Raw genomic sequence first — 27,905 nt, 5'->3', positions numbered from 1 at the left:
AGTGTGGTGTGTGTGGAGTGTGGAGTGTGATGTGTGGAGTGTGGAGTGTGGAGTGTGTGGAGTGTGGTGTGTGTGGAGTGTGATGTGTGGAGTGTGGTGTGTGTAGAGTGTGGAGTGTGGTGTGTGGAGTGTGGAGGTGTGTGGAGTGTGGTGTGTGTGGAGTGTGATGTGTGGAGTGTGGTGTGTGTAGAGTGTGGAGTGTGGTGTGTGTGGAGTATGGTGTGTGGAGTGTGGAGTATGGTGTGTGAAGTGTGGAGTGTGGTTTGTGGTGTGTGGAGTGTGGTGTGTGGAGTCTGGAGCCGAGTGCGAGACAACATCGCTCGCTCCTCGGAGTGGCTTGCGGTGGTGAGGAGGAAGAGGAGAGGTGCGCTCCGGAGAGAGAGAGAGAGCGACACCCCCACACACCCCCCCCCCCTTACCACCACACACACATCCCCCCTTACCCCCACACACACCCCCCCTTACCCCCACAGCCAATGGAGCGGAGCAGCTGGACAGGGCACCAACTGTGGTGCACGTTGCCGCCTGCTCCACCACGCAGCAGCTGCAGCTGCAGCAGTAGCAGCAGCAGGATGAGCCTGCGCCCGTCGTGGAAGCAGCGAGAGCGATGGGAGGCTGCTGCTGCTGCTGCTAGGATGGAGTGAAATGCGCCGCGATTTTATTCATTGTTGTTTTTTTTATACCCTGCGTTTTATTTTGCGCCGATTGATTTGCGTTTAATGTCCGCGTTTTAATCGATTTCTTTTAAGTAGCGGTCGTAGCAATACTCAATTCTAATAATACCAGCCACGCGTGATTTCCACCAACTACACATCACACGCATTACACACACACACGCACACACACACACGCACACACGCACGCACGCACACACACGCACACACACACACGCATTACACACACACACACACGCACGTTACCTGTTACTCTCACGTCTCGGCCTCGCGCCGGGCGCGCCCCGAATGAGCGGAGCGCGCCCAGCGAGAAGACTCCGAGGCGCGCCACGCGACGCGCGGATGGCTCGCGGCCACCGCCGGCTCCGATGAAGGTCAGAGACAAAGACCCCGTTGAGCTCCTGGGACTCTCCACCCTGCAACTCACCGCGGCGCACGCGGCCATGAACGGCACGGGCGTTCCGCAGGGGCTCCTCGACTCCCGGCGAACGAGTGCCGTCTCGTCGGCCGGCGGCATCGGCGGCGGCGGCGGAGCGCTGTCCGCCTCCGCTTCTCTCGCCGAACGCGGCGGCTCTCGGGAAAGGCTCTCGCCCATGAGCCCTTCTCCCCGGGGTCTCGGCGGCACCGCTTGCACCCTACGAGACGGCATCAGCCTCCTGCCCGGCTCTGCCGAGGTGAACGCACGCGTGACTCTGCTCGGCAAGCCGCTGACGGGTGCGCGCGCGTCCAGGAGGCACGCCGGGTACCGCCGTCTGCAGAACTCCCTCTACAACCTGTTGGAGCGACCGCGCGGATGGGCGTTTGCCTATCACACGTTCGTGTGAGTAGCCGTCTCCGCGTGTGCGCGCGCGTGCGTCTGTGTGATCCGTTGATCTCTGTCGGTGTCTCGTGTCGGTCTCTGTGTCTGTCTCCCCCCGTCGGTGCGCGTGGCTTTGTTTCTGGTTGTCACTCGTTCTCTCTCTCTGTCTCTCTCTCTCTCTTGTTCTCTCTGTCAGTCTCTTGCTCTCGAGGGCTGTATGTCCTGTTCTTTCTGTCTCCGTGACTCTGTAACTTGTCTGTTGTTCTGTCCGTGTCGCTGTATGTCTCCTCTTTCTCGTACGTTGTCTCACCGTGTCTCCTGTTCTCTCTGTGTCTGTGTATCCTGTTCTCTCTCTCTGTTCCCTGTTCTCTCCTCCGGCTCTCTCGCTGTCTCATCTTCTCTGTGTATGCTCCTCCATCTGTGTCTCATATTGAATGTCGCCGCTGCCCTTCCCTTGTCTGCTGCTCACTCAATCTGTTTGCTTGTTCAGGCATTCACCGATCGTGCATTGCCTTCGCCCGAGAGTCGATGTCACAACGCACGTGTGGCGCATACGTGCGTACGGATGCACACGTGCGTACACGCTCGCCGGTTACGCACACGTGTGCGCACACAAGCGTGCAGACGTACACGAGCAACTCCATCGTAGACAAAGTGCAGATTTTCGAGCGCAAAAGCCGGAACGCGTCTCACGTACACACAACGCGCGTCCACAAGGCGCGTTCACAAATTCGCACGTGCACGCGTGCGCACGCGTTCACGCGCATCGATTATAAACGTACCCACGTGCACATGCATACTTATTGATACAGGCGTGCGCATAGAATAGTGTACCTGTACTCGATTGTTGGGGCAAGTGCTGTTAGCGAGCACCTATTAAGGCGGGGGCACGGCACATGATGGGATGGGGTGGCAGGAACCACGCCCAGCCGTCGTTATCTCCCCAATGATGATGTTTACACATCGCAACAGGTACTCATTTAAGGCTAAGTCGACCTACGGTAGGCCCAGCACCGATTCAGATATTCGTCCCCGAGGTAGGCTATGTGCTGAAATCGAACTCGGGTCGCCGGGTTCGTAACGAAGTGGAGGAGCTCATCGCTATATTACAGATCCACCCTACATTCACACGCAATAGCCTTTACCAGACGGTTGGGACAAGTGCTGTTATAGCGATCATTTATTAATTCAGGCACGGCACAAGAGGGGGTGGGTGGCCAGAACCACGCCCGGCCACCTTAGTCTCCCCAGTGGCGGTGTTCACGCACCGAACCAGGTATTCATTTGAGGCTGAGTCGACCTCGGGGAGGCCCAGAACCGGCTCAGATAATCATCACCGGTGTTGGCCGTGAGCGGGATTCGAACTCGGATCGCCGGGTTCGTAGCGCGTGTGCGCGCCCACACACGCGCGCGCACACAAAGACAAATAAATATCCCCCGTATAGCCTCAACATACTGTAGGGATTTCGATTTAAAGCTTTCGTGACTGCAGGGATTCATCTTCTTGGTTCTTTCGGTAAAGTCACTTTACCGAAAGAACCAAGAAGATACTGTAGGGACATGTGCTGTTAGCGAGTGCCTATGAACGCATGCGCGTACGCGCCCACCGCTCACACGCACCAGCACTTTGCAATGCATTTTATTCGTAATAACAGGGCGCACGGATGGCTCCGTGCGTCATCCGACGAGTCTCATCCAATCGCTCTCATCGCCGGGCAGCAGGGCGGCAAGCTCGCGTGAAGCTGCAAGCGCTGCCGCTTGGGTCGCGACAGGCTTGGTGTCGTTGACCACCCCCCTCCCACCCCATCCAGTGCTAACGAACGGGACGATGCTTCGTGCTGTTTAAGAGCCAGAGCTGGGTGGGAGGGTTGTGAGGGGTGGGAGCTTTTTTTGTGTCATACCGAGGGCTGAACGTGGACGGTCGATCCTTTGCCGGTCAAACCGCACGTGGATGGATACGAGCCGCATTATAGCCTCATCCAGTAACAACGACGCAGATGATTGGGGCTCGCCTTTAGAGGCGATCGAGCGCAACACAAAAACAACAACAACAAAAACAAAAACACACAACCGCGATGTACATTGCCGGGTTGGAAAATAATCCCCCCGTTAGTTTCCTATGAGTCCCGCACGGCCAATACGCTGGAAATCGCGGATGAAAATCGTTGGTGGGTCGTTTCTAAGCGCGGTGTGACCGTGGTGTCTTCGCATAGATCACAATCGCGTGAAATGAAGTCGCGGGTCGCGTCTGGCTGGCGAGCTGCAGGCTTCCTTGAGCGCCGCGGTGGCGAGATGTTAACTACCTCGCCTGGTATGCAGGAGGTTCGTGGGTTCGATTCCCCACCCGGACGCCTTCTGCTGTATATTTGGAGTTTGCTGTGTCTCTCTCTCTCCGTGGTCGCGTGGTTTCTTCTGCGGTTTCCCCTCCACGTTTAAAATCAGCGTGCGTGTCGATTATTTGGCCGCTATAAATTTCCACGTGATAGAAGCCACTTTGTTCAGCTGGGATTTGTGATTGCCAGCTCGCTTCTGGGAGATAAAAAAAATTAGCAGCTGTTTAGCTCAGTGGGCCTTAACTGGTGAAATGTAAAAAAAAACGAAATTGATGAATGAAACTAAATATTTCCGACGCGTGGGGCTCGAGCGGTTCCCTGCTCTCGAGTGAGCCGTGTGCTCGCTAACAGCACTTGCCCCAACAGGCTCTTAAGGCTATACGGGAGATCTTTGCCTTTGTTTGTTTTTTTTGGTGGGGGGGGGGGGACGTTAACACACCGCACAATTAAACACGACCTACCCCAGTTCGATTCCCGCTCACGACCAACATCGGTGACGAATATCTGAACCGGTCCTGGACCTCCACGGAGGTCGACTCAGCCTCACATGAGTACCTGGTGTGGTGTGTAAGCAATTCGTACTGGAGAGACAAAGACGGCCGGGCGTGGCGTTGGCTACTCACCCCCCTCGTATGCTCACTAACAGCACTTGCCCCAGTAGCCTGCGAAGGCTATACGGGGGGTCTTTGTCTTTGTGGGTGGCGGGGGGAGCGAGGGGGTTTTGGGTAAAATGCTTTAATCGTCATCATCAGCCATGATCGATCCCCTGCTGCCCGAAGTCCTCCTCCCCTTAAGCTGTCGCCAAATGCCGCGATTCTGCAATTAAATTCACGGCCCACCTAGAATCCCTCCACGAGTTGATTCCATCGCTCCATCTCCCCTCTCGAAAAGAATGTTTGACCATCATCACTTCGAGTTACGGCTCCCGCCCAAGCCCATACTTTTTATTCACAGTTCGAACGATTATCACGAACTTGCGTATGTCCTCAAAACCACGTGTTCATCTTCATCTTGTAATGTCATTCCAAACGCGTGTCTCCCAGCGCTTCTGTGCGCACTCTTCGGCAGTTCTGTCCTGTATATATTTTTTCCTTAATGGCCACATCTGACCCGTTCAATGACCACAATTCTGAACCACAATTCAGAGCAGATCGTATATAGCACCGATTAATGGAGCGCCCTAAGCCTGTGAACCAATCACGCCGCGTGTGCCACATATATTCAGATGTAAACAGAGAGTAAACTAAGCAGATATGCGCATGGATTGGTGACCGCAATGTACAAACAGGTTGCCATATGGATTTACTGGCTTTTTGTGGTGGAAGGTAGAGAGGGCAGGACAGCAAACTCCATCGGTGTGTCATGTAGACCACAGAACTTTTATGATTTTTGCCGTTACCAACTCGCACTGACCAGTGTGGTGAAGTATGGTCAAACAACGCTCACGGCCCGCACAGGGGTGGGTGATGGGTGATGGGTGGGGGGTGGGGGTGAAGAGCCTCATCCAGCAGTGGAATGACAAAAGGGCTGCGCGTAGATATACGACATACAATCGACCACATCTGAAGATGCTGTACAAAATCTGGGCATATTCATTGCAGAGAGGCGGCCAATCACAGGCGGTGGGGGGAAAAAAATGAAGTTATTGAGCCTGGGACATGAATAGGATCAGGAGGTCGAATGGCTTGGGGGAGGAAGGGAGTTCCGGACTTGGGGGCAGCAGAGGAGAATGAGCGACCTCCCACCGAGTGTGGTGCTGTGGTCTGGATCGCGTGTGAGTGTGTGTGTTAGTGTGCACATGTTTTTGTGTGCGTGTGTTTGTAGGGAAGGCAATGTGTGTGCGCGTGAGTGTGTGTATGGGTGCTGCTCGCTCACAGCACTTGCCCCAACAGTCCGTTAAGGCTATGCAGGGGGGGGGGAACTCTGTCTTGTGTGCGTGTGTGTCGGCGTGGTGCTGACCACCCACCCGTTCGCGTGCTGCGTTGCTCTTCAAAGGTGCTCGCTAACAGCCCTTTGCCCCACAAGTTTGTTAAGGCTATGGGGGGGGGGGGGGTGGTGATAATCGTCTTTGTCTGGGCTATATGGTGTATCGTTTTCTTGAGTGTGTGCGCGTGTACACGTGTTTCTGTGTGGCTTTGCAAATGCGTGTGTCTGTGTTTGTGGGGAGCGGTAGTGTAGCGGTTAGCGCGCTGCGCTATGAACCCAGTTCGATTGCCGCTCACAGACAATACCATAGACGGTTATCTGAACCGGCCACGAGCCTTCCCTAGGTCGGCTCAGCCTCAAATGAGTAACTGGGGCGCTGTGTAAACATCGCCACTCAGAGACAAAGACGGCCGGGCGTGGTGCTGGCCACCCACCATCCCAACCCATCGTTGCGCCGTGCCGCCTTCCATCAGCGCACGCTAACAGCACTTGCCCCAACAGTCCGTTAAGGCTATACGGGCGGGGGGGGTATTTGTCTTTGTTGTGTTTTCGCGTGTTCGTTCGTATGTGCGTGCGTGTGCGTGTGTGGAGTGCACAGATGTTTAAACCCGTGACACCAAAATGCACGACAATCGATACGCATACGCATCACTCTCTGAAATCGACGTTGGGGGGGGGGGGGGGTTATTGACTCTGGCACCTAAAGCAAGACTCAGGGACGGGCTCGTTTGATGAGGATAGATGGCCTTGTGTCACACACAAAGACAAAGATCCCCCGTATAGCCTGAACAGACTGTAGGGGCAAGTGCTGTTAGCGAGCACCTATGAAGGCCGGAACGGTACACGAGGGGGTGGGTGGCCAGCACCACGCTCGACCGCCTTTGTCTCCCCAGTGGCGGTGTTTACACACCGCACCAGGAGAGGCCCAAGGACCGGCTCAGATAATCGTCACTGTTGTCGGCCGTGAGCGGGAATCAAACTCGGCTCGCCAGGTTCGGAGCGCAGCGTAGCGCTAACCACGACGCTACCACTTGTGTCTCACACACACCACACACACACCACACACACCACACACACCACATACACCACACACACCACACACACCACACACACACCACACGCGTGTCACCCGTAAACTCTCCAGAACGAGGAATTCATGTCACAGCTACGGAGTGCTCGCGTGTGCGTGAGACGGCAGGCGAAGAGCCGTGTCTGTGATGTGCCGTGGCCGGGTGAGTGAATGCGAGGCTGAAATCGGAGCGTGACCTCCCCGACTCTGGGCGGCTGGCGGCTCTTGGGAGCGGTGGCGGTGTCGGTGGGCAGCGCGTTGTGCAAAGAAAATCCCGAATTCGAGTCCCCCCACACTGGCGACCAATAGCAGCGGCGAATATCTGAATTGGTCCCGGCCTTAATACGAGTACTTTGTGAAAACGGCAGCACTGGGGAGACAAAGGCGGTCTTCATCTGTGCTCACTAACTGAACTTGCCCTTGCCCCCCCCTCCACAAAGAGACTATACTTGACCAGGGGGATCTTTTGCCTTTGTATTTGAATCTACAGTGCGCGGGATGGACACGACCCGCGAACTGCCCTTAGTTTTTTTAGCGCGGCCCGCTTTAGCCGCCACACGCGGCGTGCGCACGACCCATTAACGAATATAAATGATAGATATACGTGTGTGGGGGGGAGGGGGGGGTATTGGCACGGGCCGTGCTATCGTCACCCGCAACTGCAAGGGTGATAACGCGCAGGATAACGCGCTCAATCAATGCGCATTGAGCTCTGAAACCCTCTCGCGATGCGATTGCAATACAATGCAAATTGATTGCCCTTTAATTCGCCGGATGCATCGTTGGGCTCCCTGGAGATTTTCGCTTCCTTGCCGCTCACATTTTATTGTTTATTCCGTCCCCGAGCAATCCACGCATGCGTCAGTGTCTCTCACCTGACATTGGGAGCGCGGATTTTGCACGAGATCGCACGTGCAAGCAAAGACAAAAGATGCCCCCCGTGCAGCCTGTAACAGACTGTAGGGGCAAGTGCTGTTAGCGAGCAGCAACTATGAAGGCCGGCACTGTGGCACACGAGGGGGTGGGTGGCCAACACCACGCCCGGCCGCCTTTGTCTCCCGAGTGGCGAGGTTTATACATCGCCATCAGGTACTTATTTGAGGCTGAGTCGACCTAGGGGAGGCCCAGGAACTGGTTGAGATAATCGTCACTGGTGTTGGCCGTGAGCGGGAATCGAACCCTGGTCGCCAGGTTAAGAGCGCAGCGCGTTCACCGATACACCACCGCTCCCCCACACACCGACAGACCGACAGACAAAGATCCCCCGTATAGCCTTAACAGACTGTAGGGGCAAGTGCTGTTAACGAGCACCTATGAAGGCCGGAACGGTACACGAGGGGGTGGGTGGCCAGCACTACGCCCGACCGCCTTTGTCTCCCTAGTGGCGATGTTTACACACCGCACCAGGTACTCATTTGAGGCTGAGTCGACCTAGGGGAGGCCCAGGACCGGTTCAGATAATCGTCACTGGTGTTTGCCGTGAGCGGGAATCGAACTCGGGTGGCCAGGTCCGTGGGAGCGCGGATTTTGCACAAGATCGCACGTGCAAGCAAAGACAAAAGATGCCCCCGTGCAGCCTGTAACAGACTGTAGGGGCAAGTGCTGTTAGCGAGCAGCACCTATGAAGGGTCGGGTGGCCAACACACCGACAGACAGACAAACACAGACACACAGACAGACACGTGTAAATTACCGGCCAAGTGGGTTAATTACAATCCACGGTGCATTACGGAAGCAAAACAAAACATCACTCGCCGCTGTGAATAAGTAATGAAAGGGAGGAGAAAGCAATTTGTCAGCGTAACGATTTCTAATTTTATCAAATGAACCCCCCCCCCCTTCCAAACAAACGCCAGCGCGTGGGGCTCTATGAGAGGTAAATGTGTTTGCATTCTGTTTTCTCTCCCCCGATAGCGTTTCTCACGGCGTGACATCGCCACGCCGATTATTGACCTGTAATCCAATAGAGCCACCACTCCCTTTTGTGTTTTTTTTTTGCTTTTTTTGTGTGTCACGGCGTGGACACGGTGGTGGCAATGTGATGCTCGTCTTGGGGGGGGAGGGGTGAGAGGTTAAATGCTCATCAACAACAATAAAAAAATTAACCCGTAAAAACTAAGTTTTTGACTATAAATCCTTTATATGCGTGGCGGCTAGAGTCCTCTCGTCCTCTGGCTTGAGATGGCTGCCACCTATGGGTCAGATGATTGCCTGTCACCATTAAGCAATTGGTAATTAAATATAAAAAAAATCCTAAAAAGTGTAAAATTTTGCAAATGTTTTTTTAACGAAATTACATTGTCACGCACAACGAGTCTGTGTGCAAAATGTCAGCTCGATTGGATCACGGGAAGTGGGCTAAAAAACGACCGAAAGATTGGCACGGTCATAGGCGCGCAAGCAAGCAAGTGAACTTAATATAAAGGATTTAAAAATTCCGTATAGAAAGGTAAGCAACCAGCTTGCTGTGCTGCCACCTACCGGGCCACCTTGAGATCCCATGAACTGCTGTGGTGAATGTCGCGGCCACGAGTGGCTGTTGGGGGTCATTGGGACTCGTTGCATACACTTTGCAAGAATAACACATTGTTATTATTATTATTGCAAATAATGATTATTAATTTTCAGCCCTTTGTCAATACACTTCTGGATGAAAACCGCTCCACGGCAATGTCGGTCATGAGGGTTTTGTTTGACCATACTTCATCGTACCGGGAGTAAATATTTTCAGGAGCATTGGTTCAACAAGTTTTGCTTCGAAGCATTACCCATATCTTACACGGGGTCCTTGCCCATAACATTTGCAAGTTCACCAGCATCGATTCAAGCAAGCCCGACTTTGCTGAGATGAGACATTGGGTGTTGAAACCGTTGCAGCGTTTTGCTCGTGTCGAACCAATTCTGCTTAATAAAATCCACGCCCAGAAGGCCGTGCGGCTGGTTGATGGAATGCGTAAAAAAAACACGTGATTTTTTTGCACGTGGAACGCACACATATCGGATGGAGGCGTATTCTCTGCGTATGAATTGTTCCTTTTCGACGTCACTTTGTTTAAACTGCAAGTCTCGAGCGAGCTTCCACAGCGCGTGCCCGATGCATTGGAATCAACCACAGGCGAGAGAGATTCTGTGACTCTCATCTCAATGCGAGGCACAAATAACGCGATGATGATGATGATGCTGCTGCTGGCTTCATTGGCATTGCTGCACAAGCACAAATAATAAAACAACTTTTTAAGCTCAGACTTTTTTTTTTTGCTAAAACATCTGCATGGATTTTCTCCAGCATGCATGACATGAGGTTCCACCTTTCCCGACCTAATGGACATCTGTGAAAAAAATAGCTTCATAGCTCATCGGATTCCTCCAGTATAAAATGAATGTTTTGATTATATTTGTGATTTACCAATCATAAACGTCCTCGTTCTTTCGTGTTCCCATCGCTTGTTCGGAATTTTGTAATCGTCCGTGCGCTGTGTTCCCTAATTTCTTTTCTCATTCTCGCGCTCATGCTGTATCTTACGTGGGTCGTGCATCACTTGTCAGGGACACAACTTCACAACAGCAGCCACGGTAGCGAGATATGAACTACCTCGCCTGGTATACACGAGGTCGTCGGTTTGATCCGGACCCTGACTCTCTGTGTATTTGGAGTTCGCATGTCTCTTTCTCTCTCCCCGTGGTTGTGTGGATTTTTTCTCCGGGTCCTCCTGTTGTTTCCTCCACATTTAGAATCAACATCACGCCTTTGCAGAATGTGGCTGCAATAAACTTCCAGGTGATAAACCACTTCGTTTAGCTATCATTTGTGGCTCGGTCACTACTCCCTTGTCAGAGTCATCTCTTCGGCATACCTCAGCAACTGTTTTAGCTGTTGGTTGTCCCCACCTGATGACGGACGCTTGTGTTGTGCCCGAAACGTCGTGATTTAATTTAGTTATTTTCATTTTTATTTTTATTATTCTTTTTATTTTCACCTACGTGACTTTACCGAAAGAACCAAAGAGTATGGATCCTTGCAGTCACGAAAACTTCAAATCTAGATGCCACGTTTGTTGGCTCGAATCGGAATGGTGCCACGTGTGTTGGCTAGAATCGGAAAGGATGCCACATTGGCAGGCTTTAGTCCAGGGGTGGGCAGCCAAAACAACAAAGAAGAGCCATATTTTTAGAATTCAGGAAGAACCTAAATATTGCAAGAGCCGCAATGCACGAGAATACTCGACGTTGGGCCCTTAATACATAATAAATAATGGTGTCACGAAGCAGTCCCCTAAAGAGTCGCATGCGGCCCCAGTGCTGCAGGTTGCCCACTCCTGCTAGAGTCAGAATGATGCCACATTTGTGGACTTGAATCGGAATATGAATGCCCTGATATTGCATTGCCTTTGTGCTGTTCGCCTTTTGGCGTTCTCTGGTCTAACACCGGTTAATGCAGACACGATTCCTTGCAAAAAGGTTTCTGTTTGGTGTTTCAACATCTTCACGCCTGCTGTTTTATTGCCAGAAAGGGCAACGCCTATTCTTATACTTGAATCGGAATGATCCCACGTTGGCAGGCTTTAGTCATCGGCTCGAATTGGGTCACTTGGCAAGGATTGGCCTCTGCCCCGGGGGTGACGGGGTGGATGGGTGGGTGGGTGGATGGCAATAGACGTCCACAACTGGGAGAAAAAATTCGATTAAAAAATAATAATTCGCGTTTTCGGGTTCGACTGTTCACCACGAGGATCGGTTCGCGTTTGTAGTTTAATAATAAAACATAACTACTGCATGAGCGCTCCCTTTTAACTTTGTTTTAATCAAGTTTCAGCCACGGGTTTGTTGCGAATTGGAGCGCTAATAAGGCAAAACGGATTCCGAGTGAGCGGTGCACCACGTGATGGATCGCGGGTTAATTTGCCGGTCGGGGAGCATCGATCCGTCACGGCTGGAAGAAAGCGAAAAAAATGAAAATGACTCGGAAGACACGGAAACATGCTGGGGGAAGTGGGGGGGGGGGGTTCTGCCACGGAGACGTTTCGCAAATTCGTTCGCACCTCTTGCGGGCTCGGCTGCACCGATATCATCGGCATGCGCTGAGATGGGTAAACAACAAAATAAAAAGTCTGGAGACGCACTGGAGTGGGACACGTGATTAACGTTACGACGATGATGATGATGATGATGACGGCGACGATGTGACCGTAGCTTATAAAAATAAAACGTGTGTGTGCTGTGTCTTCGACGATCGCTAAAGTGATAGACGGAACCAGGATGGAGGAGGTCGTCGTATACGGTACAGACTCTTCAGAATAAAACACGAGGAAGAACAAAGAATGCCCCACCATAGTTGTGATCGAGAACAGGAAAGAGCATCAAATCAGAGAGAGACACAAAGGGAAGGAGAGAGAGTTGAGAGAGAGAGAGAGTGGAGTGTACGATGTTAGGAAGCCACTGGAGCTATGCATTTTTAAACGTCGATTGAAAACGAATTTCTTTAAAACTGCTTTTTGTGTTTAGTGTGTTTAGTGTGTTGGACAGCCAAAACCACCAATACACAAGTTGTGCAAGATATGGGCACTGACAGGCAACTGCTGAAGACCATCATTAGCAGGAAGTGTTACTACCTAGGCCACATTGCCCGAAACGACGACAAATACCAGCATTTAAAGCAAATCCTGGAAGGAAAAATCGAAGGGGAAAAACGACCAGGACGGCCAAAAACGACATGGCTCAGTAACATCAAAACATGGCTACAATTAACAACAGCACAAACTCTACACGCCGTGCTAGACCGGGACCAATATCATCGTGAAGTCGCACACGCCGTTAGGCAGCACTAAAGAAGAAGAAGCGTTGTCCTTCCCCCCGCATCTCCGATGAGCACGGTTGGCTACGTACGGTGCGAAAGAAGTTCAACATGCACACGTACACTCACCCACTCGCTCACGCAACTCACGGTTGGCTACGTACGGCGCGAAAAAAGTTCAAGGTACGTGCACACAGCGGTCGAGCCTCGGTCGTGATTTAATTTGCGCCAGCGCTGATGGTGACCGCACGTCTCACCCCAGCTCGCTGTTGCGAGCAGCGACTCTCTCTCTCTCGTTTCGTCACTGGAGGATCAGTTGCACTTGCTGGCCCGTGCTGGATTTGGGCGAAAACAATTTGATGGCACGGCTTTAATGATGGCACGACACTGATAGAGACACCGACGATTGCGTGCGTGTTTGTGTTTCATGCAGCAAAAAACACTTTTTATTTCGGTCCAGGCAAACGGAGCAGCTCTGCTCACGAAGTTTGGCTCTTTCAGTGTCAGCGGGAAGCGCAAATGTTGTTTTGTTTCCTCTCTACAATCGTCTGCGTGCATCGCGTTACGAATACATTTCGCAAAATGTTTTTTTTCTGGAAGACTTTGCAGTTTTTTTTTACCTGGATTTTTCGGTTTGCACATAGTCACTTTAAGATGTTTTTCTGGTTCATGTTTTTATTTTTTGTTTGTTGCGGTTGTACCCGATTCAAGAGCCAAATGGCTCACAGGGCTATACCAAATAAATGAAACTCAAGTAATGCTGCGGTGCGGAGTTTGTAAGATACATGTGCCCCTGCGCACGCAAAGACAAAGGTACCCCGTGTAGCCTTGACAGATTGTTGGGGCAAGTGCTGTTAGCGAGCACCTATGAAGGACGGAACAGCACACGAGGGGGTGGGTGGCCAACACCACGCCTGCCCGCCTTTGTCTCCCTAGTGGCGGTGTTTACACACCGCACCAGACACTCATTTGAGGCTAAGTCGACCTAGGAGAGGCCCAGGACCGGTTCAGATAATCGTAACTGGTGTTGGCCGTGAGCGGGAATCGAACCTGGGTCGACAAGTTCGTAGCGCAGCGCGATGACCCCTACACTACCGCACCCCGTTGCGGAGTTTTGCAGAGATGATAAAATATGTAAAAATAGGGTTTATCCTTTCCGGCAATGTTAAGATGTGAAAACACCAAACAGAAACCTTTTGCAAGGTGAACATGCAAACAAAAAAGCATGCTCTGGTCGTATATGGATTGTCTTTGAAACTGGTGCATTTCCTACCAGAGCGTATTTTTTGTTTTCATGTTCACTACAGATATATGTGGTGCATGCAGACATGATTCCTTGCAAAGGGTTTCAGTTCGGTGTTTTAATATCTTACCACAGCTGTTTTATTGCCAGAAAGGGTAAAACCTATTCTCATATTTTTATCCTGGCATGGGAGGTCCCGTGATGGTAAGATGTGTGCCCCTGCACACGCACGCACGCACAATAAACACAAACAAACAAACGAATGTTGGAGATCGAGCTTAGCGCTTTGAAAGTTGTGTTATAACAAGCTTCAGTGCGGGCTTGGTGGTGGTGCATTAGGCGCTCACCTTCTCACGCCAGCTATGCGGGCTGGGGACCCCATGATCATTGCGGTTTCATTCGGAATTTAACAAAATTTCGCCGCCAATTTCTGGACAAGCTTCGAGCAGCGGAAAAGTAATTACAAGGGCACAATTGATGCGTGCAATGATGAGGCACAAGGCAAACGGATGTCATTTGTTTGTGTTGTGTGTGGAAGTTAATTCCACCCACGGGGGTTTTTTTATTTTTTTTCCGCTCCTCCCGACTGCCCCACCCAACCCCCCTTAGCGCCCACCTCAACGCATCCCAGTTGGACTGTCGGCGCCCTGTTATGAGATACCACCGGCGCTCTGCACGTTTAAATCGTCAAGCTTGAAAACTCATTTCTTTAGAACAGTTTTTTTTAAATGTCGTAGTGTGTTGTTGTCCTCCCCCAACCCCCCGCACCTCCGATGAACACGGTTGGTCACGTACGGTGCGAAAGAAGTTCAACATACGCGCGCACACACTTCCGTTCCGAAGTCTCGCCGCGCTGTGCGCCTCGTGTGCCCGAGAAGGGCCATCAGAGATTTTTCACGATGACCTCCCTCCCCCTCCCCTCCCTCCCCTCCCTCCCCTCCCTCCCCTCCCTCCCCTCCCTCCCTCCCCCCTCCCCTCTCCCTCCCTCCCCTCCCAAAAACATCCTTTGAGTGGCATTCTTATGCAATGCATCAGAAGGGTCACACTTACCCGTACACCCGTCGCACTCGACGCTTTGAAAGTGCAGAGCTGGAATATACCCAAAGTGCAACGTCAAATGTGATTCCACGGAGAGTTTGTGTCTGGACTGAGACCATCGCCATCGCTCGACGCGGAAGTTTAAAACAACGGCGCTGATTTCCAGTGTCTGTCCCAGCTCTCTCCACCCGGCCGCATCAATTGGACGCACCACAGTTCGGGTCGATTGGCATTTTCCGTACGTGGCGTTAATTGTGGGTGCTCTCTCTGGCTAGCGTGAAGGAGAACACCCTCTAATGGGGGTCTATCCATCAGCAGTGGCGTGAGCAAGCAGTTGCAGGGCTGCGCCCTTAGCTATTACTTCTGCAGCTCGGCTTATTCTGGCCTCTGAGCCATGCGGTCACGTGAGGAAGGTTTTCTCTGCTCCACCCCCCCCCCCCCTTCTCGTTTTATTCAATACAAGAAAAAACAACCCCGAGGTTTGATAGTGCTGGATGTTAACTACCTCGCCTGGTACGCAGAAGGTCGTGGGTTGGATCTCGAACCCTGACACCTGTGTGTTTAGAGTTTGTTCTCTCCATGGTCGTGTGCCTTTTTCTCCGGGTCCTCTGATTGTTCCCTCCACATTTAGAATCAACGTCACGCCTTTAAGTGTTTGGCTGCTACACATTTCCACGTGATGATGAAAAGCCACTTGGTCGAGCTAATATTTGTGACCAGGTCGCTTCTGAAAAAGAGGCGACTTAGCTCAGTGGGCCTTACCTGGTAAAAACTAAACAAGTTTAGGTAATAAAAATAAAACATAATAAAATAATTCTCACGACGTTTCGGCCACAACGCAAGCAGCCGTCCTCAGGTGGAGAACAGGTCTGTCGAGGAGACAGAATCTGAATGAACAGGTCTGTCGAGGAGACAGAGTCTGAATGATTCTGTCTCCTCGACAGACCTGTTTTCCACCTGAGGACGGCTACTTGCGTTGTGGCCGAAACGTCGTGAGAATTATTTAATTTTGTTTTATTTTTATTATTTTATTATTTCCATTCTACGTGACTTTACCGAAAGAACCAAGATGATGAATCCCTGCAGTCACGAAAGCTTTAAATCGAAATTTAAGTTTAGGTAACGCCGTGTTTCCCAGCAGCGTCATCGCCTTTGTCTTCTTGCTGCTGCTGCTGCTGCCATGCGATGGATCCTTCCGTTGTTGTTGTTGTTGCCTTGGCAAGATATCGGCTCTCACCCAGAGGGGCAGGGAGAGAGCACGGCTAGGACAGGGAGGGGGGTTGGGTGAGGTTGGAAGTGTTGCGCAGCGCAGAGGTGACCTCGTCTTATCCCACCAGTCTTTAGTGCGAGCCGCAGATAATAGTCGCAATTAAAGTGTAAATTGATCGGCTGCTGTGGCGTGGAATGCGCGACCGCTGAGGAGTTCGATGTCGGACGGAGGGAAGGGAGTGCAGAGCGCACGAAGGGCGGGATAGTGGTGGTGTGGTGGTGGTGGTGTCGTGGTGGTGGTGTGGTGGTGGTGTGGTGGTGGTGTGGTGGTGGTGGCGTTGTGGTGGTGGTGTAGTGTTGTGGTGGTGGTGGTGTGGTGGTGGTGTTGTGGTGTGATGGTGGTGTGATGGTGGTGGTGGTGGTGTTGTGGTGGTGGTGTTGTGGTGGTGGTCTTGTGGTGTGGTGTTGGTGGTGGTGCGGTGTTGGTGGTGGTGTGGTGGTGTTGTGGTGTGGTGGTGATGTTGTGGTGGTGTGATGGTGGAGTGGTGGTGTTGTGGTGGTGGTGTTGGTGGTGTTGTGGTGGTGTGGTGGTGGTGGTGTGGTGGTGGTGGTGTTGTGGTGGTGGTGTGGTGGTGGTGTTGTGGTGGTGGTGTAGTGTTGTGGTGGTGGTGGTGTGGTGGTGGTGTTGTGGTGGTGGTGTGGTGGTGGTGGTGTTGTGGTGGTGGTGTGATGGTAGTGTGGTGGTGGTGGTGTGGTGGTGGTGTTGTGGTGGTGGTGGTGTTGGTGGTGTTGTGGTGGTGGTGTTGTGGTGTGGTGGTGGAGTGGTGGTGGTGTTGTGGTGGTGGTGTTGTGGTGTGGTGTGGTGGTGGTGTTGTGGTGGTCGTGTTGTGGTGGTGGTGTTGTGGTGGTGGTGTGGTGGTGGTGTTGTGGTGTGGTGGTGGTGTTGTGGTGGTGTTGGTGGTGGTGTGGTGGTGGTGTGGTGGTGGTGTGGTGGTGGTGTTGTGGTGGTGGTGTTGGTGGTGTTGTGGTGGTTGTGTTGTGGTGGTGGTGTGGTGGTGGTGTAGTGGTGGTGGTGTTGGTGGTGTTGTGGTGGTTGTGTTGTGGTGGTGGTGTTGTGGTGGTGGTGTGGTGGTGTGGTGGTGGTGGTGTGGTGGTGGTGGTGGTGTTGTGGTTGTGTTGTGGTGGTGTGGTGGTGGTGGTGTGGTGGTGTGGTGGTGGTGTGGTGGTGTTGTGGTGGTGTTGTGGTGGTGTGGTGGTGGTGTTGTGGTGGTGGTGTGGTGGTGGTGGTGTTGTGGTGGTGTGGTGGTGGTGGTGTTGTGGTGGTGTGGTGATGTGGTGGTGGTGTTGTGGTGGTGTGGTGGTGGTGGTGGTGGTGTTGTGGTGGTGTGGTGGTGGTGGTGTGATGGTAGTGTGGTGGTGGTGGTGTGGTGGTGGTGGAGTGGTGGTGGTGTCGTGGTGGTGGAGTGGTGGTGGTGTCGTGGTGGTGGCGTGGTGGTGGTGTTGTGGTGGTGTGGTGTGGTGGTGGTGGTGGTGTTGTGGTGGTGGTGGGGTGGTAGTGGTGTGGTGGTGGTGTTGTGATGGTGTTGTGGTGGTGGTGTGGTGGTGGTGGAGTGGTGGTGGTGTCGTGGTGGTGGAGTGGTGGTGGTGTCGTGGTGGTGGCGTGGTGGTGGTGTTGTTGTGGTGGTGGTGTGATGGTGGTGGTGGTGGTGTTGTGGTGGTGGTGGGGTGGTAGTGGTGTGGTGGTGGTGTTGTGGTGGTGTTGTGGTGGTGTTGTGGTGGTGGTGGTGGTGGTGTGGTGGTGGTGGTGGTGGTGGTGTTGTGGTGGTGGTGTGGTGGTGTGGTGGTGGTGTTGTGGTGGTGTGGTGTGGTGGTGGTGGTGGTGTGGTGGTGGTGTGGTGGTGGTGGTGTTGTGGTAGTGGTGTGGTTGTGTTGTGGTAGTGGTGTGGTGTTGGTGGTGTTGTGGTGGTGGTGTTGTTGTAGTGGTGGTGTTGTGGTGGTGTTGTGGTAGTGGTGTGGTGTTGGTGGTGTTGTGGTGGTGGTGTTGTTGTAGTGGTGGTGTTGTGGTGGTGGTGTTGTGGTAGTGGTGTGGTGTTGGTGGTGTTGTGGTGGTGGTGTTGTTGTAGTGGTGGTGTTGTGGTGGTGTTGTGGTGGTGGTGTTGTGGTGGTGGTGTTGTTGTGGTGGTAAGGATCTAGCCCACTTTGAACTCCACATGGCGGACGGTTTGTTTTGCCTCACAGAGGCGTCGCGATGCATCGAATCGAGGATTTATAATCGGGTTTTTACGCTCGCGGTGTACACGATGCACGTGTCCATTCCTTGTCGACAATCCAGCGGTAGATTGAGCATGGCAGGCAATATGCCTCCTTTTGCATATCTGTTCCTGCCCATAAAAAAAATCAAGTTTCTTTTTTACACATCCCATCAGCTGCACGGCTTACTGGGAGTGCATCGTATCAGCAGCTTTGGTTTGACACAAACAAAACTCTGGACCGGCTTTGACACTCGGTGTTTCACCAGCAGCCGGGCTTTGCTTGACACAACGCTGATGAACTCCCAGATATTTATCGGCAAGGACCATCTCTGCTCGATATAGCTCCTAGTTCAACACCAAACTATACAATACATAACACAAGACTATCGTTAGCCCCGTTGTGAAGAATCCACAACGGATTCTTCACATATCTTGCTATCAATCGCTCCACGTAATTTTTTTTATACAAATATGCCAGAGAGATGCAATGCGATGCAATTCAATGTATGAGGAGTATCGTAATGATGAAAAAAAACAAAGAATCAGAATATGTATTTATACGGGAGGAATCCGATTAGCTATAAAGCACGTTTTCACAGATGTCCAGTTGGGGTGGGTCAGAACGTTACGACAGCAAACAATACAAAAAAACACGATCTGAGTATAGGAAAGGTAACCAAATCACTAAAAACAATAGACAAATTGTCTCCATACGGGTGATGTGACGAGGCTTTAAACTCCTGCTATTTACATCTGAGTTGCGAGCTTATTTTTTCAGAAGCGACCTGGCCACAAATGATAGCTCAACGAAGTGGCTTGTCACGTGCAGATTTATAGCAGCAGACAATTGCTCAAAAATAACGTGAAGACCACGTGTCCCCATGGCTGGCAGCGGCTCCAGCAATCTCACACGTGGGTGGCAAAGGGCAGTGATTGTTCCAGTTGGCTTGCGTTTCTTCTCACTGAGATTACATTTTTATGAGTTTATTTTGCTTGTTATATATCCGTGGCCCTCATTCAGGGTGGCATCTTTTTTTTTTTGGGGTGGGGGGGGGGGGTCCGTGCAATAGTTGGGACATTGAAAATCTTCTTGGTTCTTTCGGTAAAGTGACGTAGAATGGGAATAATAAAATAATAAAAGTAAAGCATAATAAAATAATATAATACATTTATTTGATAATTTTTATTTTTTATTATTTTATTGTTTCCATTCTACGTGACTTTTCCGACAGAACCAAGAAGATGAATCCCTGCAGTCACGAAAGCTTTAAATCGAGACATTCAAAATGTTTTCACTCGGGAGTTTCTGTAATCGGCCCTGAGAAGCAAAGAGTTGAGTTGGGCTTTCTTCCAGAGTAAATGCGACACGAAGATGAAACGGGGGGCGGGGGGGGGGGGGTCCTCTAGCGTCCACAGAGTGTCGAGGGGAACGTGAGCCCGTGTTTACATAAACTGTAGTGATGGACGCTCCCTAACTGGAGCATGCCCATCGGTCTCGTCAAGGCCATGTGGGGGGGGGGGGGGGATCTTTATCTGGGGAGAAACTCGCGTCGTGTTAAGCGACACTGGCGTCCCGAGCTCGTGTCCCGCTCACGATCAATAAGAGTGGCGGCTGTGTAAACTGATTTCGGGCGGGCACTGGATGGGTACTGCCTTGAACGGGGCGGTGTGCAAACATCAGCGCCGGGGAGACGAAGGCGGTCTGATGTGGTGTTGACTCCCACCCCCACGCCACCCGCTCGCTAACAGCACTTGTCTCAACAGTCTCGTGAAGGCTACACGGGGTGGGGGGGACCCTTGGCTTTGTCTACAATGTACGTCTACAGCGCATGTCCACGTTTGCGAGGATGTTTGCGATCGTGTCTCATTCGCTCGGGGCGTGGCATGAAGGCGGCAAGATTGCGCGTCAATCACGTGGCCAACGGTGGATTGTAAAAGGGGGCCTTTTGATAATTGGGGGTTTACCCTCTTATCTGGCAACAAAACTGACACCTTTTTTACGAGGAGTCATGCTTGCATAGACCACAATACCTGCAGTCGTAATGCAAACAAAAAACACAACTCTGATGATGTATGCACTGTCCTTGAAGTTGATTGGTCCACACCCGAGACAGCTTTCCTTAGAGCCTAGTCTCACATGGGTTGGACCAGATGACGCCAAAAAGCTGTGACGGTCCCACCTGATGACGGAGACTTGTGTTGCCTCCCATGTGAGACTAGGCTCTAAGGAAAGCTGTCTCGGGTGTGGACCAATCAATTTCAAGGACAGTGCATACATTATCCGAGTTATGTTTTTGTTTCCATCACGACTGCAGGTATTGTGGTCAATGCAAACATGACTCCTCGTAAAAAAAGGTGTCAGTTTTGTTGCCAGATAAGAGGGTAAAAAAAACAATTATCATATTTTTTTACTGGCAAATGAGGTACCAAAGGGGGCCTTTTGTGGCACGTGGAAGACGCGCGTGAATGTCGTGCGCGCGCGATGAATAGGGGACGAACACCTTCCAGGGCCGTGCGGGGACACCCGAGAGCTCCAGTGGAGAGTCATCGCAGATCAAGGGCACAGCGAGGAAGGGGGACAAGACAATGACTCTGCTTCGACACGGATTCATGGATTCATTTATCCTCGGGTCTCGGGAGTGGCGCGTCTGTTCAACAATGCACGACTACGCAGATATTTCTAGATTTAAGCTTTCGTGACTGCAAGGGTGCGTACTCTTAGGTGTTTTTCGGTAAAGTCACGTGGGTAAAAAATTAAATAAAAAATTAATCGAAATAATAATAGAAATAAAATAATAAAAATCACGACGTTTCGGAGGCAACACAAGTCTCCGTCATCAGGTGGGATCTGCTGTATCAAGTGATGTTTGCACAAGTGAGGCCTCACTTGATACAGCAAATCTGGCTGTGACGGTCCCACCTGATGACGGAGACTTGTGTTGCCTCCGAAACGTCGTGGTTTATTATTTTACTTTATTTCTATTATTATTTTTAGAAATTTTAAATGTAAATTTTTACCTAGTGACTTTACTGAAACAACCTAAGAGTACGCACATATTCCCGCCTGGATGTTTGCTCTGTCCTGTGTTATACATACACACACACACAGACACCGCGTAAAAACGTCGGCTACAGTTTCTACCACGCATTATAGGACAATTGTTAAGCGGAAATTTAAGAACAGACGTGTCAATGTAGCCACTATAATAGTCTTCATTGCCATTCTTGCGATAGTAAATTGAATGCGGTTTAATCGGGGAAGTCATTCAATTGGCCGCCTTTTGTCACTCACGTGGGTTGGAACTCGCCAGGACACACGTGAGAAGCAGAGGGAGAGAGAGAGGGGGAGGGGGGGTGAAGATACGTTGACAGTTCTTCAATGGACATTCACAGATAAGTGACACGCAAGGCCATTGATGTTCCCGAACGGTTGTGTTTGTTCCCCCTCTACCTCTCGTTCCGTGTTTTCCGTCGACATTTTTTTACTGCGTATCTTCCGTTGTTTCGCCGTCTCTTTGAAATTAAAATAATGGTGGTGGCGGCACTCTCGTCATCGAAGATAGTGGCAGGGTGAGATGATGACGTGGCTGGAGAGGGGGGGAGGTTGTTTAGCGGCGGCGATGTTGGCTGGGTCGTGATGGGGTGGCCGTGGGCAGAGGGCAACTCGTGGCTCCGTGCAAATATAAGCAGAAGTGGAGGTAACAAACGGCGGCACGAATGTCGATTTAAAGATTTCGTGACTGCAGGGATTCATAAACGACGGCACGTCGCGGGAGAATATAAGCAGTGAGATGCGCTCTCGATCAACCGACCCACCTACCCAGCCAGCCACCCATCCCTCCCTCCCTCCACCTCGTCTTCGCAACAGAACTCGGGAAAATTAGCGCCTCTAATGAGGGTGGTGGTGGTGGTTGTGGTAGCCGAAAGCCAGCCGAGAGCACGCCGTGCCGTCTCCCGCAGTAGCGCACTTGTAAGGCGCAGCTACATTTGGATAACAGCAGCAGTAGCAGCGCCCTTGATAATTACCACGTTATATATACACACACGCACACAAAAGCGAAACACGGCTGAGTAAATAAAAAAAAGAGAAGGCGAGAGACAACCACGCGAATGAATTACCATCGCTAGGGGAGAACAGGTCACACACACAAGCAATGCTCCACGGTACCGTCACTGCGTCACGTGGGGCTTCATCAGTGACGACGTTACATTTGTATGAAGACGCCTTCGGCCAAAGCAGAGCAAACCCCGCCGAGTGCAATAAACACGTTTTATGTTATTTACTCGAGCAGTAATTGTTTTTGTTGTTATGTGCGCGTCTGTGTTCTGTTAAACAAACAACAATTTGTTGGTGGGAGGGAGGTAGGGGTATCATCTGGAATGCGATGCCAGGCCGCGCGCATTCCCTCCGACCACCGCCGAACGGAGGCGGATGTTTGTTTGTCTTCGTCCGGCCTCGCGACGATGCAACCATCCGCGCTAGGAGGCGACCCTCGGCTCCGGCACGCGATCGTCAAATCGAGGGGGAATTATCGGCGGCACTTTGAACGCACAGCGGCGGCGCGGCCGTCGGAGTGCGCGCGCGCGTGGCGGTGTAGCCGAGACTACGTGGGGGGCCCCCACGGCACGGAGGGGGGGGGGGTTTGTTTCGTGAAATCGTGTAAATATAAATGTGTCTTCAAACCCGCCACCGCCCGACACTGTCAATCGGTAAGGTTTGTCACGTGAACAAAAATGTGACCAATTGGTTGCTAATTGGTGTACGTCTTTGGTTACCAAGTTTAGCGCTAACCGGTGTGATGGAGAGTACATCCGCATCCTTGGAGGAGAAGAAGAGGAGGGTGGGGAATTGGACGGGTGGGGGGGGGGGCTTGTGGGGGAGGGGGAGCACGGGGGGGGGGGGGGGGTAAGGAGCTCGCTTGATTCCTCGTGTTGGGGCGTATGCCCACCGTGCAATGCCACTGCTACGCTATCGGACGTGACTTTCATGGACAAGATCCATCACAAGCGCTCTCCCGTTTTTCCCGCAGCCAAAAACGAATGTGCCTCGAAATCGCCGTTAAACAAACATCAAAAAGCGGATGCAAGTGCTTCGAGTGGTTTCATGAATTTTGTCCGCTGGCTTTGGATAAGTGCAGGCCGCGCGAGGGTGAATGACGATGGTGGGTGGAGGGGGGTGGTAGATGGAGGGGAGGTGGGTGGAGGGGTGGTGGTGGGTGGAGGGAGGGAGGGTGGGTGGAGGGGTGCCTGCGCAAAGTGCTCACTGCCTCGTCCGGGGAGTAAAACGCGAATCGCCGCCACTGCGCGCGACGCGACGGGACAGCGATTGTGGCGAAGCGGTAGCGATTCAAAGCCCGTGGCCGCCCTAATTAACACTGTAGGTGGATTTTTTAAAACAAAAAAATATCAGTGATGGTATTAACAGACGCACGCACGCACGCGCAATCGATGCGGCGATGCATGCCACATTGGAGAGAGAGAACAATTTTTTACCCACAAATAATATTACAGGGGTAAAAATCACAGAGCAACACCGCACCGTACTGCGCAAGTCATACCCATCCGTGAAACGTAGCGCCTTTGTGATATTCTCCGCGCCGTATGAACGGCGCGGAGAATATACAAAAAAAACCCGTGCTAATGAGTTGATTTGGTTTGGTGGTGGCTGCCATGGGAACGACGGGTCTCGAGCAGACGTGTGGATGGCCTTGGCGCGTCAGAGTTCTTAGATTGGGAGCTCGACTGAGGCTGAACGGATGACAGATTCCCACCTTTTGTGGGGGGGGGGGGGGGGATGAAAGTGTGAGAGGCTGAATGAGAGACGGAGCCTCTTTCAGGCTGGGCTTTTCTTTTCTTTTCTTTGAAATCCACGGCACAGGCCCAACATGGCCAAGGGGGCCCAGGAACAAACACACCTGATAAAAGGTGTAAGGGAGATAAGAGTTAGCGAATACGTTTCTTGAATTGAGCAAGGTTACGGCAACTTGGGCGTAGAGGTGATGGAAGTCCAAAGTCAGGGACAGAAGCTTTCGTGACTGCAAGGATTCATACTCTTAGGTTTTTTCGGTAAAGTCACGTAGGTAAAAAATTTTTTTTACTAAAAATAATTATAGAAATCAAATTAAATAATAAATCACGACGTTTTCGAGGCAACACAAGTCTCCATCATCAGGTGGGACCGTCACAGCCAGATTTGCTGTATCAAGTGATGTATGCACAAACGAGGCCTCACTTGATACAGCAAATCTAGCTGTGACGGTCCCACCTGATGACGGAGACTTGTGTTGCCTCCGAAACGTCGTGATTTATTATTTGAGCCGCGTCAAGGAGCTCCGATGTAAACTGATGCAAAACATTTGTTTCTGCTTTTCGTTAAAAACATTTCTTTTTTATATTCATCGTTCATTTACAGTTCCGTGTTCCAGCAGCGAGCGGTGGCGCGCGGCGGTGTCGGTTGCAAAGGCATCGCGCACCGCGGCAATAAATTCCGCAAACTGAATTCGACTGCCCGGCCACGGCTAACATCGGTGGCGCATATAATGCTATCCTCCGCCGGTCCCGACTGATGAGCGCGTGTCAAGTCCGCTTCACCGCCCCACCCCCACCCCCCCAGCGTGGCCGGTGTGGCACGTGACGGGCCTCAATCCAGCAGTGGATTGACAAAAGGGGCCTGTAACGAACGAACGCACGGACGACGTGAAGACACGCCGTCACATCGCGTGCTCGTGGGCCGACGCTCGAACATTCAGCTGCTGGTGTTCCCAATTGTGACGCCACTGCGCGTGACGCGACGGGACAGCGATCGTGACAGAGCGGTAGCGGTTCAAAGCCCGTGGCCGCCCTAATTAACACTGTAGGTGGATTGTATAAAAACATTATAATATCCGTGATGGTATTCAGACACGCGCGCGCGCACGCAAAAAAATCGATGCGGCCATATATGCCAAATTGGAGAAAAAAAATAAGCCCGCAAATGATGTAATTGTGGTAAAAACTCCAGAACAACATCGCGCCGTACTGCGAGAGTCATACCCGTCTGTGAAACGTAGCGCCTTCGTGAAAGCCACGCGGTCACAAAGGCACTGCACGCTGTCACCTGGAGGGGTTGCGTGCAACGGCACGGCCTGGATAAAAAAATAATATTAAAAAAATATATTTTTTTATAACGCCGATCGAACCCTCCTGCGTTACGAGTTAGAGACCTGGCCCAGTTTCTAGAGTCGTCTTCCAGCTCTCAGTTACGCCGCGGTGGCTAGGAGATGTTAACTTCCTCACCTGGTGTACAGGAAGTCGTGGGTTCGATCCCGACCCTGACGCCTGCTGCATATTTGGAGTTTGCAGTGTGTGTGTCTCTCTCTCTCTCCTCCCGTGGTCGCGTGGATTGTTTCGAGGATTTGTTCTGCTATGAATGTCCACGCGATCATAAGCCACTTGTTCGAGCGATCACTTGCGATAGCGTTTCGCTTCTGAAAAACAGCTCTGCTTCTCAGTGGGTCTTGCCTGGTCAAATCAACAAATAACAGTTGCATCTCTCTGAGCGAACGGTGCCTCGCTGTTCAATCTCGCCACGCCGAAGCTGCGGGTTGGAGGTGGATGAATAAAAGACGGTGGTGGTGGCGGTGGTGATGGTGGTGGTGGGTGAGAGAGAGTGGGCGGTGTAGAGGCACGGGGCAATGATTTGATGCGGATGCGATATCTCCTCCGTTTCTGCGTCTCGTGAATCCTACCAGCCATGTAATTTGCACGGGAAAATGGATGGAACCCAGCATTGGAGTGGCAGGGGGTGGGGGGGGCGGTTTGCTCTATGTGCAATTTTATTTTCTCTTTCCAAGGCGCGAGATATGTTTTTTTTTGTCTGTGTAAGGATCGGATTTTTTTTTGGTTTCAGGCTGAAAGGGGCACGGCTGTGCTCGATCTCCACATTGGGTTATCTACTTTTGGCTAATTTAATATGCATCACACGAATGGAATGTGGGGGAAAGTGTCTTTTTTTTCTTTCCTGGAACGACTCTAGGTTATAGTAGCGCATCAATATTACACTTCTTTTCATTTGTATCCATTCCACTATGACATTATTATTATTTTTGGCATCTTTAGTAGATATTACAAGTTGTATACCTATCGTTTATCATCGTTTGCGTATTATTACGTCTGCAGAGCTCCGCTGGGTTTTTTCCCCCTCTCTCTCTCTCTCAAACAAATAAATATATGCCTGCCCCGGTGTGTTTATACGCGCGGGTTATGCGATTATAAAATGTGCAGCCATAGAGAAGCCCATGAGCGATGGTGGTGGGTCAGGTGCTTGCACCACAGCGTCAAACCAAATACTTTTACATTCCTGGCTGCATGTATCGGGATGCCATCGGTAACAGAGCGTTGCCACGCCGATTAATATCGGTTCTTTTAAATGCCCGATACGTATACATTGAATAACTCGTGTTAGAATAATTTTCTTTATTTGTGCATTGCACTATACTTTCTATGTGCCTGAGACCGAATCGCGGGGAATTCGCCCGATTCTGTCACGTCTCGCGAGTTCAGCAGCCTGGATACTTCTTGGACAAATGAACATCGCCATCACAAGCTTAGCAGGTTGTTATAGGCTGCAGTGATCTGTGCAGGAAAACGCGGTTTGATTGTCGTTCTGTGCTCCGGTGTGCAAGCTCCTCCGTGGACAACGTTGTGAATTATGGTCAAAAACCCGCGGCGACCCACACGACCAGAAGTGAAGTGGCTATACAATGGGCTGTGCATTGTACACACGGTGAGTGCGATGGTGTTCGAATGACACCTGCAGCCACGAGTGGCCACTACTTCCGCGGCGATATTAAAAAGAATATATTTTCGAATCGAATTGCAGCCCTGAATCACGACAGTCCATGAAATCGCCAGGGAGGTGAATTGTGACATCCCGAATCGATAGGCAAACTCAGCCTAAAATCAGTACTCACTACAGTTCTGCAGACGCAAAGGCAGCTGCTGTGGGAACGGCTCGTTGCTCGAAAATAATTTGTGTGTTTATTTCGAGAGAGTGGAGAGAAAAAACACACGTCAACATATCGCTCTTGAATATTTTTCCGTGGTAGCAAAGCGTCACCAATGCCGCGACAGCGAAGGTCCAAACGGGGCACGCGGCGTGTGTGTGCGCGTGTGTGTGCGCGCATGTGTGTGTGTGTGCGTGTGTGTGCGTGTGTGCGTGTATGTGTGTGCGCGTGTGTGTGCGTGTGTGTGTGCGCGTGTGTGTGTGCGTGTGTGTGCGTGTGTGTGCGCGTGTGTGCGCGTGTGCGCGCGTGTGTGTGCGCGCGTGTGTGTGTGCGCGTGTGTGTGTGCGTGCGTGTATGCGCGTGTGTGTGTGCGTGTGTGCGTGTGCGCGTGTGTGCGCGTGTATGTGTGTGCGCGTGTGTGTGCGCGCGTGTGTGTGCGCGTGTGTGTGCGCGTGTGCGCGTGTGTGTGTGTGCGCGTGTGTGTGTGTGCGTGTGTGTGCGCGTGTGTGTGTGTGTGCTGGATTGTGTGAGGAGCTCACAAATCCTTGAAAGATCTGGGCAAAGTCCCATCAGTGAGCTCCTCCGGC

The 27,905-nt window shown here is 51.6% G+C and overlaps 1 protein-coding gene across 1 annotated transcript in view; it reads left to right on the top strand.

Annotated features, from left to right (window-relative positions):
• The first annotated feature begins 571 nt into the window (after positions 1 to 571).
• Positions 572 to 27,905, top strand: part of LOC133349156 (potassium voltage-gated channel subfamily KQT member 5-like) — a 127,989-nt gene continuing 100,655 nt past the window's right edge. Inside the window, exon 1 of the mRNA XM_061562397.1 lies at positions 572 to 1,494. Within this exon, the coding sequence (XP_061418381.1) occupies positions 1,043 to 1,494 (452 nt within the window). The 5' untranslated portion in view covers positions 572 to 1,042. The remainder of the gene's footprint in view (positions 1,495 to 27,905) is intronic.

This window comes from Lethenteron reissneri, chromosome 29 (assembly GCF_015708825.2).
Source record: "Lethenteron reissneri isolate LAM-NWPU_2019-01 chromosome 29, ASM1570882v1, whole genome shotgun sequence".
NCBI lineage: Eukaryota > Metazoa > Chordata > Hyperoartia > Petromyzontiformes > Petromyzontidae > Lethenteron > Lethenteron reissneri.
This window is presented reverse-complemented; position numbering and strand designations above follow the sequence as displayed.